Source organism: Haplochromis burtoni, unplaced genomic scaffold, assembly GCF_018398535.1.
Source record: "Haplochromis burtoni strain Fernald_Lab_line unplaced genomic scaffold, NCSU_Asbu1 Contig_212, whole genome shotgun sequence".
NCBI classification, from domain to species: Eukaryota; Metazoa; Chordata; class Actinopteri; order Cichliformes; family Cichlidae; genus Haplochromis; species Haplochromis burtoni.
In genome coordinates this window covers 965,939-984,836 of record NW_024582573.1, presented here as the reverse complement: position 1 = coordinate 984,836, position 18,898 = coordinate 965,939, and the positions used below count along the sequence as shown (strand labels likewise).

General features: G+C 40.4%; 1 protein-coding gene across 2 annotated transcripts in view; it reads left to right on the top strand.

Moving 5' to 3' along the window:
• Positions 1-1,019: 1,019 nt before the first annotated feature.
• The window catches only part of LOC102291050 (septin-9), a 71,867-nt gene continuing 53,988 nt past the window's right edge, over positions 1,020-18,898 (top strand). Inside the window, exon 1 of one of the 2 annotated variants that reach the window (XM_005936457.3) lies at positions 1,020-1,255. In XM_005936457.3, the coding sequence (XP_005936519.1) occupies positions 1,228-1,255 (28 nt within the window). In that variant the 5' untranslated portion in view covers positions 1,020-1,227. Of the gene's footprint in view, positions 1,256-16,470; positions 16,599-18,898 lie in introns of those variants that run through there. The other variant, XM_005936458.3, reaches the window with a different exon arrangement.

Genomic DNA, 18,898 nt, shown 5'->3' with positions numbered 1-18,898 from the left:
GTGGGGGAACTTGCACAATCGGTGGCTGACTAAATACTTTTTTTGCCCCACTGTACTTTTCTAGTTCTAGTTTTGATTAGCTGACAGCCTAAATACTTTTTACAGCATGCAACACTCACACGCACACTCTCTCTCACACATTCCTGAGCTCCACACCGATTTATAGTTTTGTGTTAACCTACCTTTGAATAAAGTACATTTGTTTTAGGGAAATCTCTTGCCAGATTCTTACAAGATTCATGGTAGAACATTATACTGCAGGATTTTATATTAATAAAATGCTTTTATTACTTAAAATTGTATTCAGAATATTCTTCAGGCCGCATTGCTTTTACTTGTAATAGACGCTTAATTATTTTTAGGCTTATTGGGTTTGACTATGTAGTTCAACCAAAACTCCCAATGTGGTCCTAACACCAGCTGTGACACATCCAACCACAAGAGAGCAGCATTTCACAGCACTTCAACATACTTCTCATATTCATGGCTGATGTTAATGTATATCGTGTCTTCCTGAGTGATCGTTTAAACATGACTGCATTTAGACTGGTTTAATTCTACATAAAAAGGAGAAAATGTGAGTTTTGGTAGGTCAGAAAAATATGTGTTCATTTTCTTCTTTCTAATGGGAAGTATGTGGGAAATATTTCCTTAGCATCACATAAGCCTGTAACGGATACAGCCTACTAGCTTCCTTGGTGCTAAACTTCCACCCTGACAATAACCACTGAAGCAAATCCGGTTGCTTATTTGTTTTTTGCCAAAGAAAATGGCTTCAGGATGAACTCCCTTATATCTCTGATGCGTTTGTCACATAGATTTTATATCAGTGTGACTAAGTAAACAAATTTCCCTTGGGGTAAGCTGCCCAACACTGGATAGATCCTGTTATCTCCTCTTTGGATACGTGCGTAAAAGCGCGTCAGTGGACCTCTCCACCCGCCCCCTCGTGCGCTCACGTTTCTTTTAACATGGTCTTGCGGTCTCGAGATTCTCAACATCCCACTAAAGTGCACATCATTGAGGCATATCTGCATCAGCGCTGCCTGCAGTCACACAGTGTCGTCACGCACTCAGCTTTCTGCACAAGAACAAGTGCGGGGAAACTGAGGCAACAAAGTCAACTCCAGTTTCTTTGGTCGACGTGGTGAGAAGGACGACCGACAGTTGCAGCTTCTCTGCTTTTACTGACGAATACCTGAAGTGCACCAGCAGGAAACGCAGAGCATGAAGAAAGCTCAAAATTCGGGTACAGGTGAGTCACGGAAAAGCATCCTTTGAAATATCACGTGCACTAAACTCTTCAAAAAGTAATTACAAGAGTGATTTTTGTGTGTAATTAATGGCACAGACTGGGAAAAAAAGATTTATTATATACTTTTAAAGTTTTGCATATTGTAATACTGCAGTCAAGTACTTAAACGTACATTTCTGATATATCTTAGATAATTGTAGCTTTTTTTGTAGGTCTTACATCTTAAATTCTATAAATCCAGGTTATCTTTTTTATAGTTCTTCAACTACTTAAACTCTGACTTGGGATTTACCACATCTGTTGTTCTGGGCCAATCTGTTTTGTGGCTGAGGTAGCAGCACTCACGGGAGCACCTCAGGGTCTCCTGGCCTTTACAGTCTGATGTGCATCATCTGTCCTTCCCAGTCTGACCTTCTGAATGGATGGAATGGACCCTTCAGGCTGAGCTGCCTTCCTGGACTCGCTGCTGTCTGTGTGTCTGCGTTAAGAATCATTTCTGACGTTTGCTTGCGCATGATGTCAGACTACATGGTTTTGTGTAGCCTATATGTGGGACCCTGCCTTGTAAGTGCATGGCACAACATAGTGTGTGCGTGTTATACAACATGTCTCTGGCCTTGCTCAAGCCCCATCTGTGTGTTCACTCTTCTTTAACATTGGGAACTCAGGATGGGCTCTGGGGGGAAAAATGACATGCTCTAGATTAAACACGAAAATATGTGGCACAAGCTGATGCTGTTGGGGCTTGTGTTGAAAACAGGAGACAAGGTCCACACTGTAAGTGCTTGGACGCTTAACGCTTCAGGCTCTGAAAATAAGAAAACTGAAATAAAACAATAGCCAGAACTTTATTTCTGTCTATGTGTTTACATTGATAAGGAAAGAAATGCATTGAGGAGTCTTCCAACTTCACAGGGCTCAATAATAAATTAGTGCTTGACTGTTTAGGGAATAAAGTTGTGGGAAAAGTGCATATGGATCTATTCATGGCTACACCTGCACTGACACAGTATTACTATACAATCACATTCAGTGATTACTGTGACTGTGTTATATTTAACAGCTTGTGGTTCCACTAGCTTAGTATATGGTGAGACTACTGAAGAGGTGGGCAGAAATAAACAGTGTCCAGTGTTTTTTCAAACACTTACCAGAGAAAACAGCCCAGGAGGATTATCACTGCTGAGTGAATAACGCAAACATTTTATCTCAAAGGTCTCCGTACACTTTGATCATTAGAGTGTCTAGTCTGCTCTCCCTCCAGAAGAAAGAAAACCCATAAGACCTGGCAGCCACACTCACCCCTTTTTAGCTCAAAGCTTGTAACTCCAGCATTTTTTTTCCACGCAGCATCATGACCTTAAGGTGTCAAATTTTCTCCCAGGCTAGAGCATTCATGGCTGAACTGAGAGAGAACCCAATTAGTAGTATTGAAAATACATTTCCCCTAATAAATATGCTTTAACGGGAAGTTTTTTGGTCTTTCTCCTTTTGCATATCTTTTTTTGCAAAGTTTTAGTTGAAGTGTAACATTACTGGGAGTGCAGATGTGTGAAGTTGTGCAGATGTATTCTGGAGTGTAGCTATGATCTGGTGCATTAGTTCAAACAGCCTAAGATAACAGACCATTGATGTGTAAAATCTTTCATTTTTCGTAATTACTTTATACATACCTTCAAAGCTAAGGTTAAAAAGTCCCACTGAATACGTCTGAAAAATGCCAATGCTTTCAGAAAGAGCAACTTTTGGAAGGTTCTCTAATTTTCCCGGTACCTGATGCTGAATTTTATACTCTTAAGTGGGACCGTTGTGTTGTTCCTGGTCAGGTCACATATAAGATTATGTTATGTTGTTCTGATTTATTAAAGTCCGGTAAGACTAACAGTCTGTTGGGCTTGTTGAACTGGAGGTGCACATGTTGTTCTGTAGTTTCATGTAATGTAAACCTCAATGAACAGTGAGATCCAGCGGAGTCAAAGAAGCACTGTTGTCTTTTTTCTCTTGCTCTTCCTACGCATGAGAGATCCCAGTCAGCTGTGATATATATTGTCATGCTTTTTGAAAACAGCCTAAGCTTGAGTGGACTTTTTTTTTAATGGTGGATTTTTGCTGAGGGCTGGTTGTGTGTATTTGCTCGACTTGAACAGAAGATTTCACAGAAAAATGCAATGAAGCAGGAGATGTCGACTTGTGGACGAAATACAGGACACTGAAAAATGTGCAGCTGATAATTAATTTCACATTGCACACATGCTTTTATAGGAATTTTGTTTTGTCTCTCAAAATCTCTACTGCAGTGCTTTGAAGTTGATATATCAAAGGACACTGCAATGGGCACAGCTTTATTTTGAGTACACAGTCCTACCTTTTCTTATGTTATAAGGAAATGGCAAATTATTAATGAGTCAACTTCTCTGCAGTGCACCAGCCCGATGATGGCCAGGATTTAGCCTGCTGGATTACATGTAGTGGGAGGCATGGCCCACTCACTACAATATACAGTAGAGTGAGCTGATTTTTGTTAGTACATGCTATACTTCTCATGTGAGTATTTGTATACCAGCAGTCAGACGTTTAGCAAATGTTTATTAAATGTAACTGTCATGTTAAAATGTTATTTTCCTTAAAAATTTTGTACATAATACAATTTAAGACAGAAGTACTGTCATTGATCAGAATACCTTTCTGTAAATATAATTGGCCTCTATTAAGTCAGTACAGACAAACAGTTATTAATATAATGTTTGTTTTTTATTTGTCAGCAACCTAAAACTATTGATAAAGAATGGGGAACGTCCATCTATCCATGAGAACAGGTTGGATTTTGGACATTAAGACTGGATCTAAAGATTAATGAGCTTTAACAGCACAGTTAACATAAAAATAATAATGCGAAAGCATTTTAAATAGACACATTAACTGCACAGCCTAATCGTTTCTGGCGATGAAGGACCCTGGAATGTACTTCTTACCTTTTTTGTTCACTAGCGATCTCTTGGTGTTAAATATATTATCTCTCCCTGCTGGTAATGCAACTTCTGCATGTGTGTCCATTTCACGCTTTGGAAAAGCAAAGCGTGAAATCTAAACATGTCACTTGCACATGGTAACAATAGATTTTCAACATCACGGTCTTTACCCACTGTTATGGTGATTGTACCACTAGCTAGCTGCTCGCTCCCTTTAGCTTATAGATATTGCTCAGAAGAGAAAATAGTTCCTACGTTAACAGTGCTCTAAGGTTTGCAATTTTTTTAAAGTAACTGGGTAAAAAAAAGTTACAACAATAATAAATTGGATGGATAGACAGATGATTTTTGAAGGAATGCTTCTGTGTTTTTATGTTTTGGCTTGAGCAATGCATGACAAATGTCATCTGATTTCATATTATTAAAGGAAATGCAGAGACTTAATCTCTCCAAAAACTGGACAACTCACACCAAAAAACACTAGCTGGATATTTGATCATAGGGTGATGACTGATCTAACAGGGCACTGTAAAAATCAGCAAAGATGAATTTTGTGACGGTTGGCTGTAGCACTATTGAGTCTAACTGATTTCTTTAAAAATCCATCACACTTTAAATTCCACATCATGCAGCCTCCCACTAAACCACACCAGTAGGTCCCCTAGAGAAAGAGCAGATGAGGGAAGTCAATGCAGCTCTTTATTTCTTCCTAACAATGGCTCTTTAGTGACAGCTAAGCTAGATTCCCTTCAGTCTGAGTCACATATTGGCCTGGACTGCATTCACTACTTCTCCCTGTGATAATAAGGCCGCCTTTGGAGACTTTGGTATTCATCGGTATGCATCTGTTTAATTCACTACCTTAGAGTCAGGCTGCCAAGTTTTCCAGTTCATATAATCCTTATCACTTTAAAACCCCTGCTTGAGCGTTTGACTGCTTTTATCAGTCTTCTTTCATGACTGCCATGTACAAAAGCTCAGTTTTATCCCTTAGTGGCGCTCTGAGATAGAAGTTACTCAGCCAAGGTTTTACTCACTGAAAGGTCTGGACTTTTTCCTTCAGATATTAGCCTAAAGCGTTCCCACCTACTGCAGAAAGTGTCATTTGATTTTGCTCCGTCTCTTGAGGTTTTACATCTCACTTCATCCCTGTTAATATCTGTAAGTCACATCTGAATAAAGTTGCTGATGAATAACCTGATATACCCTTGCATATACCCTTGTGCTTAAGTGTACACGCATGGACACAGACGCACACATGCAAGTATGACATCATTTGCCACTGTGTCAGAGTTTGGCTATAAATAGAGAAGGCGGACGATGACGTTTCAGCTTAACAAAGCCCCCCGTGAGTAACATAAGGATGAAAACAGGCCATGTCACTGCTGCTTATCATGATGAGCAGCCAGCCAGTCGTGAAAAATGTTGCTGCATGTTCATTAAAGAAACACCTGATGTTACAAGCAGATGTCATTAGTTAAAGCATGGGATGATCATAATGAGGGCATCCACTGTCCCGTTACATGGTTATTATTAGTGTATTACAGGGACATTTTTTTTACAGTGAGAAAATGTTTCCTCTGAGGTATCAGACAAAATTCCAATGATATAAGGTATCCGTGTCAAAATATTAGCCTGACCCCTTTCACAAAGTAAAAAGACAGAAAGGCATGAATGATGAGTTGTGGAGGATGATCAGTGACCACTTACAATCATCCATTTTTGGCCAGTATCTTTATTTACATCAAACTGAGATGCAGTTTCCATGAACATAAAGTTGAAATCATGTCAGCTCACTTATTGAGCTGCAGAATAACAGAATGCAGTTGCAGTTGGCCAACAAGCAGCTGCTCACAGTCCAGTCCGGTGCTTAACGGTGCTTTTATTTATTGTGGTCCTGGTCTTTGGAACAAGCTGCCTACAGACCTGAGATCAATTATAACTGTGGATATATATTTAAAAACAGACTCAAAACCTTTTTATTCACCCAGGCTTACACAATAGGTCCCATTCTTTTGTTTTATTTTGTTGAGTTCACTGCTTTATGGCGTGGTAACCTACACATGTTTTTATGTTTTTAATCTTCTTGAGTTTATTTGATTTGAGGCTTTTCTGTGTGATGTTTGTATTTTCTTCGCTTCTCTGCATGGCTTCTATTGAGTTACTTCAGCTTCCTTCCATTGTCTAAATGCATCCATTGGATTAAACTAATTGGTGTGGCCGATTAATGGTATGCCACAGGTGTGAATGACTGTCTGTCTAATGTTGTATTGCCCTGCAACACACTGACAACCTGTCCAGAGTGTACCCCACTTCTTTCCCTATGACAGCTACAATAGGCTCCAGCTAGCCTTTGACCCTCAATTGGGTAAGCTGAGGAAAACGGATGGACAATAAATTCTACCTTTATTATGTGAAAATGATAACATAATAATTTGCTCAAGATCGTCATTCTCATGAAGATCTTGTATCACTTCTTGCTACTGTAGCTGCCATTACTACAATTATAGGTATTATTTGTGACTGTTGTGATTATTTACTTAAATAAAATGAAATTCCAGCACAGATTGTTAAATGTGTTTAAAAAGAGCAACTCCATTACGTCTTTCTCCCACTGCAGACCACTTGTGAATTTTTTTTTTGGCCCACTCATATCTGGGTCACAGTAATTTAATAATAACTGAAGTCACTCTTATCCAAAAGTCGCACTGTAACAGTATCTGCCTCTAAAATCCAACATGACTTGGGGTCTGTTAAAAATCTCACTAATCTTTTTTCTTTTTTCTCATCTCTTTAGAAAAGTCAGAAAAATGTTAATGAATTCTCTTTAACCTCGGCTCTGTGCAACACACAGCTTATGTAATTGAAACTCTGTCTTCTTGCATTTATTTGGGACGTACTTCTTTGCCAATCTCCACATGAACACCGCAGAGCTCATGTGTCAGGCACTCGCTCTGTGTGCATCTGTGTGCATGTGCCTATGTGTATCTTTGCCTGTGTGTGATGAGTATGTGCGTGTGCTGTCTGGGTCCGAGTTGTGGATTTAGACATCAGGAGCTTGGCATGCTGATTACAGAGGTCTGAAGCCACAGGGAACCACAGGAACTCTCCTCTCTTTCTCCCTCCTTTTTCTTTCCAGCATTATCCCTCCATCAGTTCAGGCTAATTTGTAGAGATGGAGGTGAAAGCAGGAGGCCTGGGGCTTATGTGGCAGGATTCTGTGCCTTATGATAATCAGCCAAATCGCATAGCTTTGCTCCTCTCATCCGTGCTGTCTAAGCTTACCTTAGTCATTTACCTAATGCGCAGTTAACCACTGTGGACTGTAAGTTTATAATGCACAATGAGGTATATTACACACTGTAGCAAATGTAGCATTGCTGACAGACTGTTATTGTTAGAGCCTAACAAATCTCATATGGATTTGGGACGTCAGTATTTCAGGCTGTTTTTATTCTGGCTTCTGTGATAATCAGAACTCAAAATGAGCTTTTTAAAAAACAAGAAGTCCTGCACGGTTAATAACGATGCACAGCGGCTTCGGCTACTGTCTGCAGCATCTACTTAGTGTCCAAATATTTATCAGTTGCTGCAACAGACGCCTTATTTCCTGCAAGGGATCAAGAACTTTTAGGATATCCCATTTTATGCAGACTGCTGCCAGCCCACTATCACATCTAATGATTACCTTATGGTGAATAGGAAATAGCCAGCAGTGTTACCACAACCATGCTGGGATGGACAGACATGCAGACTGCACTACTAGCACTTTTACAGCCTCCGACAGTCCAAATGACCTGAGAATGGGATTTAAATTGTCAGAGAACTGGGAGAGAGGAGCCTGTGTGAGTTATAGCTTAAAGGAATGGGCTTTCCTGTGAACTGGATTTGGCTGGATGGACTGTGTGAGCGTGTTTCGCTGTGCGTAAGTGTGTGTCATGGATTGGTTCACTTCATGACTTTTTCTGGTTCTCACAGAGGATTGCTTGAGTGCATCTCAACAAGGATGTACCAGCTGCTGAGTCAACATCAGTAATTACTTCAGCTATGTGTTTTGTACTGCTAATATTATGAGCTGTGAAACATCTTCTCGGGCGGAGCCTTAACTGTCTTGAGATATTGGATGGCTTGCTTTGAAATTATTTACAGACCTCGGAGATACTCAAGGGATGAATCCCACTAAATCTTGGAACCCCCTTGAACTTGTATTTAGCGTCACCACAAGTTCTGTTCAGGTTCATAAACACGCTAACATGCTTCAGTAAGCTGGTGATCATGGTAGACATTATACCTGCAGCACTGCTATATTTAATCACAGCCTCACCGTGCTGCTGGTGTGACTGCAAGTTGCTCTTACTTCCAGGCGGTGAGTGGTTTATGCCACGGCTGTTCCACTTTGTTGCCTTCAGTGGCCTCTAATGCATCTACAAACACTTTTCAGGTCAATCTGTTGCCTTTTCCTTCGTATAATCTCACCATAATAACAGGAAATACTTAGCAATACGACATGATTAATAGCGACTTTGCTGACTTACGGCATCGTCATTAGATCGGGAACTGCGCCGTTTCTCTTCTGTTTGTTCTTGTGTTGTTTCTATAGTTTCCATTGCTGTTCATTCTGTGATTGTGTCGGTCGCACAATGAGCAGTGGGAGCTTGTTGAAAAAGCGGAACCATCTTAAACTCCCAATTTAACACACAGAGCTGTGCACACTCACAAGAGTGCAGGCCATGTGGCTAGCCATAGTGGTTCTCATATCAGTAACACATCTGAGATTTATTTGTTTTTATCGCTTTAGGTCATATTTGTTGTGTTAAATTAATTTACATCCAAGTCAATTATGACCTGTTTATTCTTCTTGCGTTTTTTTAATATGATGAAAAGCACGCATAAAAACATGTAACGACTCCATCATGATTGGATTATTACCACAAAATAAACTCAAATTTTGTTCTTTACCCACAGGAGCTCTAAACATTGTGACTTGCATGTTTTAAAAAGGTGGTTTACAGTTTCTCGTGGCTGATTTCTTAACATGGAATAAGACTGAGAAATGGAGCCCGTAGGTGTTTGTATTGCAGATTCGGTCGTGGTTTGAGACCTCTAGTTGCTGCTATATTTTTGCTCATGTTTTCAGTCTTTCGCACTAACATTTTGTAAATCTTTCTTTTGAACAACCCCAATTGTCGAAGTGGCTACATGGAAATCTCAAAGGGGGTTTCCCCACAGAGATTTATATGGTTCATATAAATGAAATGTTTACAATACTTAGACAGTCGTTTATTCTTTTTATTGAATCCAGCCTGATTTGATTCACTTAAGCCAACAGATCAGCAGTTCAAAATCTGCATGATGATGAATGGGAAGCGGGCTGGGTTGTTCAGCTTCCATACATACCTCACATGTATTATTTCAAACATGTCTGATGCATTGAATAGAAAAAAATGTTCACCCAGTAGATTGTCTGCAGGGCCGTGCAGCTGGGCCGGGAGTCTACGATCTAAAAACCTGGGATAAGATCTTCTCTCGTTCTTTCTTTTTCTAATTCCCAGATTGCTGTAACGATGAGCTCTCACGGTCTAAAAGTGTCTGAATAGCTCCTGGGCTTTTTGTGATTTAGTGACTTAGAAGGTGGATTGTTATTTTTAGTTCAGTACTGTAGCGTCGGAGTTCTTTTCTGTTTACAAAAATGCATTTCCCGAGGTTTGTGTGAGCACATGGGCCCAGTTCTAAATTTGGCTTGTGTAGATGAGTGATGTGAAGTGTTGTGTCTTCCCTGTACATGCCCCAGGTTGTGTGTGTAGGCTGGAGCAGCAGAAGCAGCAGGGGACGTAAATGAGGAGGACAGTGCCTTTCTCTGTGTGTGTGTGTGTGTGTCTCACTGTGTGTGTGGTGCAGATGCAGCAGGGGGAAGATGAGTGCTGCGTAGCTCTGTGGTGAGGTCATCAGACTGTGGCTAACAGCACCACATCACTTTTTGTTATTACTGTTTTTTTTAGCTCTCCACCATCTCCTGAGTGCAGATGGGATTCTTGAATACTGAACATTTGGAGAAAAGAAAGGATTTGAGCGAGCTGTGCACGTGTGTGTGTGTGTATGTGTGTGCAGTTAGGCATGTCACTGTCTCTGTTATTACATATGAATATATGTGTTTGCACTGCAGCGTGAATGCGCAGCATAAATTGCAATGTGTTTCTGTATGTCTGCCTGTGTTTTGACAGGTGCTTGTCTGTTTACTTGAAGCCAGATTTATTCTTACGTGTAAATGAGGTGTAACAGCAGAGATTTATTTCTTTAACCTGGAATCCATACTTATAAAGTTTGCTCTGGCTAAAGTGCACTTTCTCTTAAATGTAGCAGAATTCATGGTCACATGAAGATCACAAACATGATGACTGGTTATTGTGGGCTGAGTTTGTTTTCTCCTACATGACTCTAAAGACACCAAACAAGTTCAAGACAGACTCAGTTAGCCAATCAGAAGCCAATCTCCCCTGGAAGGCTCGTCCGTGCGAACATCATCACTCTCACAAGTAAATTAACAATGTAAATAGGATAATTTGGCCTTTTAATAATCATCACATGTAAAGTAAATATGTGACATCTAAAGGTAATAATTCACTTTAGTTTGTAGCACAAGTGTCAGCAGGAACATTCATAATGGCTTTCTTGTTCTGTCCCTGTTAACCATGCCATTGTTACACTGACCAACCGCGCACAATGCCAAGACCCTGAAACTCAAGCAGCCAAATGAAATCCAACCATCATTCATTTCATTTTAAACTGTTCTCCCCCATCTCCCAGTAAAAATATCTTCCCATGAAAGCACAATGTTTGTAGATTTTCTTTTTACAACTCTTGCATTGCAGCGGCTGTATAACTAGCTGAAAATAAACACTCAACTATAAATCAGTTTTAATTTGCCAAGTTTAGTTTTGTCTGTAGAGTGTGCAGTCTGAGTGTAGATCCATCTAAAAGGTGTTTTTCACTCCTGAAGACACAAGAAGCTTTCAGCTCTCACCTTTTCTCCTCTCTTTCCCCTCAATTTGCCTCTTTCACCGCTTCCCCTGCTCGCTCCTCCTCTTCTCATTTCATCTTTTATCTTCTACTCGCTGTTTCTTTCTCCTTCATTGTGCACCGCTGCCCTGCAGGCATCCCTTTAGTGTTGGCTTACATGCTGGTGAGTTTTTTTGCCCGACTGTTATATAACTAAATTTAGCATGTTTGAGTCACGTTTTGCCCATAGGTCGGGCTATGCAGTGACGGCTTACATTAATGTGCACCCCAAGGCTCTCCATCCACTCTTAGTCAATGTGTGATAACCTTGCGTTCATCTGGACAGGGTGTGTGGGGGTTGAGCTTGTCGCACATGAGTGAACGAGCGCACGTGCCTTTCTGTCTCATGACCATCTGCCTTATTGGGTGAAATTGTAGGCTACATGCTGAATATAGTGTTTGTGTATTTATGTCAATGAAATGACTTAAATTCATAACAGAGGCACATACAGATAATAGAGGCTGATTGTGTGTGTGTGTGTGTGTGTGTGTGTGTGTGTGTGTGTGTGTGTGTGTGTGTGTGTGTGTGTGTGTGTGTGTGTGTGTGTGATAGGAGGGTATCTCTCCAGCAGGTGATGGAGAGGTGTTGAAAGGTATGAATGAGGGAGGCCTCTGTCTGTCTCTGTCTGTCCCCCAAACTGTCTGATTTATGTCTTTTACAAGCTCAAAGAAACAAATTTCCCATTAACTATGCACAAATTTTGTTTTGCAGCACCCAAAATAAAGTCTTTTGGTCTGTCACATATATCTAAAATGTTTGGGTTTTCCTATACAAAAGAGATTCTTTCTAGGACCAAGGCCAGTTTACTATGTATAGTTAAACAGAAGGCATATGCAAGAGAAACGAGGCCATAAATGTCATGTTTATTCACTGGGAACATGAATTCTCTCAAAACTAACACAGTTAAACCCCTTTTTATGAGCTGTTTGAAGCTAATAATGTCCCTCTTTTAACTTGTAATTTACATTCAAGCAGAAAAAGAACATTTAAATAAATAAAGCTGAAAGGTCAGTGTCACTTTAAATAAAGATCCAAAGCACTGCTGCGAGTAATCTTCCAGCAACACTTCCCCGAACTAGGTTATGTGAGATAATTAGGAAAAGAAATGGTAATTAAACTCATAAATAAAATGATAAAATATCTGAAATGTTATTTTGGGTTTTTTTGTTTTTATCTTTGTTTTCACTTTCATATTAAATAAGTAAACTAAGTCATGGAATGTCTATTTATCCTTAAGTTATAATAATCTTTACTAACCCTCGCTCCTGCATCCACATCATCGGCGCCATTTAAAGGATGTTTCCATGTAAATGTGCACATTCCTGTGTACTAATAGATACCTGCACACACAAATCAGAGAAGAAGAGTGAGACATATATAACAGGGAGAGAGTGCAAGAAACATGATTCTGGAGCATAACTTGTCTCCATCCGAAAACAAAAGAAAACAAAAGTAGCTCTTAATGTCAAACGTGGCATTTTAACACATTTTACAGCATCAAAAACTACATTTCTGTTGTGTTACATGTGAGTGAGTCAACAAATGCACAAGCAAGCACATGTTGTGTGTTTGGTGTGTGTGTGTGGGGGGGTGTGTGTGTGTGTGTGTGTGTGTGTGTGTGTGTGTGTGTGTGTGTGTGTGTGTGTTCTGACCTTGTGATTAACTGCAGCTTTGTAAGTCTGGAAAATCATCGTGGGGCAGAAAGAGCCAGTGGCCAAAGCAGACATATCTCTATTTTTAAACGCACACTTTTGTCACAACATCCACTTCCTGCTTGCCATATGGATTCAACGCCAGGACGCTCACTCACAATTTGTCTGTGTTTTTATTCCGATTTGGGGTTTAAAAGGTCTCCTCCATCAGAATTTTATCTTCATCTAAACTCACCAGACGGGTGGAATTCAGAGCTGCGGTAATTGTTCTCAGCCCTTGAAAAAATGGCTGATCTGAGGCAGACTTTCCAAGGTAAAAACATTGCAATTTATAAATGCATATGGATGTTTAGAAATATAAATGGAAATCGTAATTGCAACCAACTTATGAGACATAAGATTTTACCAGAATCTTCGGTCAGGTGTTTGTATTTAAAGCCCTTTGTGCGCTATAATCCATGTGTTTTTATTTTTTAAAATATTATTTTGTTTTATTAACCTTGTTAATGATATATAAAATGATTGTTTTTATTCTAGGCATTATTAAAACTCTAATTATTGCAATTAGCCACAGAGCCTCCCTGGAGCTAAAGCTACTTAAATCCTCACATCGCACCTACACTTGAATATCCCTAATCTGTTTCTTCTGCTCTGCTTCTCCTCACTTCCCTTTTGCAGATGTCAAATGATGGCCCCCGGGACTACAGAAGAGTGGAAGCTGTGTATTTTTTTGTATGTTAGTGGCGCTTCCTGTTTTAGTCAGGATGATCCACCCCTCTACCATTTGTGTTCATTTCATGTGGAAAAGCGTGTTGAAAAATGTGAAATAATGGGAATAATCTTTCCCTTACTAGCCCTGAAATTTGAAACACAGACAAAGCAAAACAAACATTTGGTTACAAAAGACTGAAGATGAAAGTGCTCTGGTAAAAGTGCACTCCAAATAGAGAAAATCTTCTCATCATTACAGGAAATACAGTACTGTGCAACGGCGCCAGACAAAAGGAGCCAGACCTGGCTATAATTTTTTTTAAAGTTGTCTTCTGCAATAATTCTCAAGGTTTTATGAATGTTTTTCTTTGGACATTGGCTGCTTTTTCACTCACTTTCAGTCCATTCTTTGACCATTTTAATGTGTTTTGTTAGTTCAGCCACTTAACGCTCACCTAAAAATCATCTAAGCATAAAAAGGCATCTAACTCAAGAGATGAACCGGTGTTATATTTATGCATAACCCATTTTAATTACATCTTTAGGCACTTTCTTACTATAAATGGTAAATGGCCTGTATTTATATAGCGCTTTACTAGTCCCTAAGGACCCCAAAGCGCTTTACATATCCAGTCATCCACCCATTCACGCACACATTCACACACTGGTGATGGCAGCTACATTGTAGCCACAGCCACCCTGGGGCGCACTGACAGAGGCGAGGCTGCCGGACACTGGCGCCACCGGGCCCTCTGACCACCACCAGTAGGCAACGGGTGAAGTGTCTTGCCCAAGGACACAACGACCGAGACTGTCCGAGCCGGGCTCGAACCGGCAATCTTCCGATTACAAGGTGAACTCCCAACTCTTGAGCCACGATCGCCCCTATACTGATTGTCACTGTACTTCTTTTGTTTCTTGCTATATTGTTATTTGTTATATTTGTTGTAATGACCTGGCAGGACCTGAGAAATATATCTGACTCATCAGAAATGAGCGTGACTGTCCAGAAGTAAACATGGTGAAGGCTCTGTCATGGTTTGGGTTCTGCGTTGAGATCTTGTCAAAATTGATGGACTGAAAACATTTTGATCTACCATGCAGTACCATCAGGAAAGCTTGGGACTGAAAGCAGCTTCATTTGTCAGCATTACAGTGATCCCAAACTCACTGCCAATGCAGTGAATACATACCTGAATAGAAAAACACACAATGGAACTCTTTCAGTCGTGAACTTGTGTTCCAAGACCCAAGAGCTCAACTTTGTTGCCGCAGTGTACGATCATCTTGACAAAGTACAGAGCAAAAGGCAGCCAACATCCAAAGAAGAGCTCTGAATGCCCTTCAAGAAGCCCGAAGAACTATTCCTGAAGACTGTTTAAAGAAATTACAACAAATCCTGTCTAAGAGAGTTCAGGCTGTGTTTGAAGAATGGAGGTGGTCATACCAAATATTGAATTTCAAGCTCATTACAATTGTATAAACTCTCTCTTTGCCTTGCATACTTTCCATTATGTTCGCACATGTTTCAGTAAATCGCTGCACGTATTTCCCATTTTCCTAACAAAATATAAAGAGAAGAAGAGCGGCTCAAGACTTTTGGACAGTAATCCTTACAGGTTATTTGACCACTTTGTCCAAGGTCTGAATAAAGAGAGATGTTGTCTATTCGCTTGTTTTCATGTATTTTTTTGTGGGTGATACAAAGACTGTTTTAGGTTTATGCTTTCTGCTGACGTTAGCTTTGCAATTTAAAGAAGGGATGTTCCTTCTAAGAAAGAGGAAGTGAGTCGTTGCATGTTAGTCTATTACTCCTCATTCTTTCCCAGACACAAAAACAAAGATGGATGCGTATGAGTTTGTTTTGCCAAGAGAGCAGCTCCCTAAGTGGCCCTTGACCTTGTTGAGCAGCAAGCAGAGGGTCAGGCATGATGTGTGAAGTATGTGTGCATGCTGCTCTGGAGCACCAGTGATTTCTGCTGCTAAATCTGGTTTTGGTTTCACAGAACAATTATGCTTTCAGACTGTGAAAAATGTTGTCATTTCCTAAATGCTGAGCTGAAAGACACAGACACAGAGGTCAACAAGCTTGTTGGTGGAGATCTTGTAATGACGATTATTAGCAAGTTGCAAAGAAGCCTCATTGAGAGGCTCCTCATTCATGAGTGCCAGGACTGAAGTGTTTTTAGATTAGGTTGGATGAGAAATCTCTTTAATCCACTTAGAGACTCATCTGTGGTCTGAAATGTTGGCCTTGGTGAATGTAGGGTTTGTATATCCTGATAGCATAATTAGTATAGCAATGATGACATGGAAACATGTAGTGTGTGTTCTTGGAGTAGTTCAGGGAGTCCTTGTGGACTGTTAAGAGTATTTCTCTTGAAATAAGCGAGTTTATTTTCACATGAGGACCTATGGCCAAGTGGGCTGAAGTTCTATTTGAAAGAGATAATACAGCCTCAGTGTCACGGGAGCAGGCGAGATAAAGAGAAAGGAGGACTCGTTTCGGTATCATGGGGATAATATAAAACACTGGAAAAAGAAAAGTGGAGGGAGAAAAAAGGCGACAGTGAAAAAGTGTCCGCTTATGATAAAAGTCTGTGAAATATGTGTGTAGGAGAGAAAATCAAGAAAGAGAGAAAGAAAAGAAAGCAAGAAAGAGGGACTCCATATGACTCGCACATGGCTGTGGTTGTCTGTTCTGTTCACTTGTTATTCTGACAGACTGAAGACATTAAAACTTGGAGGAAGTAAGAGCAAGGGAGACGGAGGGAGGAAGAGGAGGGAGGAGAGAGGGAGGGTTGGAAGAGGGGGACAGGGTGACTAAGTCAGGAGAAAGGGGAAGTCTTCAAGCAGAAAAAAGAGAGGGAAGGAAAGAGAGGAGAGAAAAGCGAGAGGGTTGCATGTGGCTATCTGAGGTAGCCATTGAGTTATGGAGCGAGACAGAATAGCTGGTAAGTTCAACGTTTTGTTCAGCGTAGCTTCTTTTCTTTTGGTTAGACTTCAGATGGAAGCAGCTTCTTAGCAGTACGGCAGCATTCAGCTATAGCCACCCCACTTGCGTTTGCATTGCTTGATCTGTTGCGGTGGGAGCCGCTGCTTAGAGCCCCGTGTCTGTGTGTGTTTGTGTGTCTGTGTGTGTTTGTGTGTGCGCGTCCGTCTACAGGTCAACTTTAACCTTCTGATCTACGTCTCATAGATGTTGCATGAGCTACAAACCTTCAACTTTTCTTCTTTGTTTATCATTGATTGAACGCACAGCCACAGGTACAGTAGGCTGTAAAGTGCTCAGACTATTTCTATCAGCTCTCGCACACAAAGAGCCAGTGAGTAAATCTCATGTGATGAGCTGTCAAATATGACTTCCCAGAAAGAGAAATCTTCCAGTTGCTGCTGAACTGAAGCTACCAGCTTTGGGTACAGTTGATCCACATACACAGTCCATCAGTAGATAGACAGAGCTGAGTCTCCTTGCTGTCATCACAGCATTTTAAGCTGCACAGCCTAGTTGTCAGATTAGCTCTAGCTGGCACATGCAGTTTATTTTAAATCGAGGGGGATAGGAAGCAGAGCTAATATTCCTGCTAATATGATTTAGCTCTGGAAAGAAAACTCTTTAAACTTTCTTGCATCTGCTGCTACTTAGTTCTCTTCTATTCTTTACTCTTTTTAAATGTATAGATTTGCTAAATCTCTAATCTGACTTATTGAGCTTTTTTTAATAATTAAATCCTGGCATCAAGATGAGCAACAGTCTCTTTAATTCAGGTGTTTGAGCTCAGTGAGTGGCATTATGCATAGACACACATGGCACACCTATCTTTGTTTCCACTTGATGGCACTGTTGCAGTGTCATTTTATCTCCTGCACTGTAGTCACCATTTCTCTCAGTTTGTGAAATTTCCCTTGTGGATGATTCATATTTTACAGATGAAGTGATTCTTATGGGAGGTTGATGAATTTAGTAAAGACTGTCACAATAACTGGGAGGCGGTCACGGGTGGTGTATTCGAGATATGTGACAGAGCATTGTTTTGTTAACAAGAAAGCATTGTAGTTAGATATGACTTCACCCTGGTCCATGCAAGACTTGCTCTTATTTAAGGAAGTCTTGCATGGCTGTTTCCTGGTTTTCCGTCTGTGCTGTATGGTTTAGTTTGGACCTGTTGTCTTGACAGCTGCCCCAGCCCTTACACCACCCATTGCTGATCCTCTCAGCCTCTGTTTTGTAAATGGTAAGAGCTAAGACTGTGATTGCTTAAAAGTGCAAAAATAATTCTTGTGTGCATTTGTAACACAACCATCTTGTTCCTTTTCTTCATCTGTTTGGGATTGAAGTAATATGTTCAATATGAGATGTCATCTACCATGGCTGTCCTGTATGGTGAACACATTGACTTGTTAGAATTACTTTGAAAATACAACTAAAGGAAAATAAATCAAAGCCTACGACTTAACATAAGAGATGTGTCAAGTTGCTTTATGTGTTAGCATTTAAACTGGAAGGAAATAGCCATCATGACTGTTGCGATTACATTAATTGCAGTATTTTGTGGCCTGTTTAGAATCAAATGACAATAATTCAGTAGATGTAAAAAGGATATTAAATAGGACGGATAAAGCCCTCTTTGATAGTTTTAAAAAGACAAGTTGATACACTTCCTTTGGGAAATAAGGCAAATAAACATCTCCTCACATTTGTTAAGATCAAGAAGTTTCATCAAGTTCTTGTCTCGACACGTCTTAGTATGATGCATTATATAAACTCTAAACACAAAGTTAGTCTGGTCAGGTTTTGTTAACACAGTGATGACCCAGCAAATTCATCCAAAGCTCAGACTGTGCAATGCTCAGTAGAGTCCAAGCTGCATCTCAGACTCTGCAGGCCTCAGTTAGCATGTTAAATGTTAAAGTTCATGACAGTACAGTTAGAAAAAGACCGAACAAGTATGACTTGTTTGGAAGGGTTCCCAGGAGAAAGCCTCTTCTCACTAAGAAGATCAGGAAAGCACAGCTTGGGGTTTGGAAAGTTGCTACTGAACAAACCACACTACTTGTGTTCTTCTGAGAAGTGGAGATGTCTGGCCACAGTGCACAGCCCCGTGTTTGGTAAAAACCAAACATAGCATATCAGCACAAACACCTCATACCAATTGTCAAGCACAGTGGTGGAAGAGCGATGATTTGAGCTTGTTTTGCAGCCACGGGATCAGGGTGCCTTACAGTCAGTGAGTCGACCATAAGACCACATCGG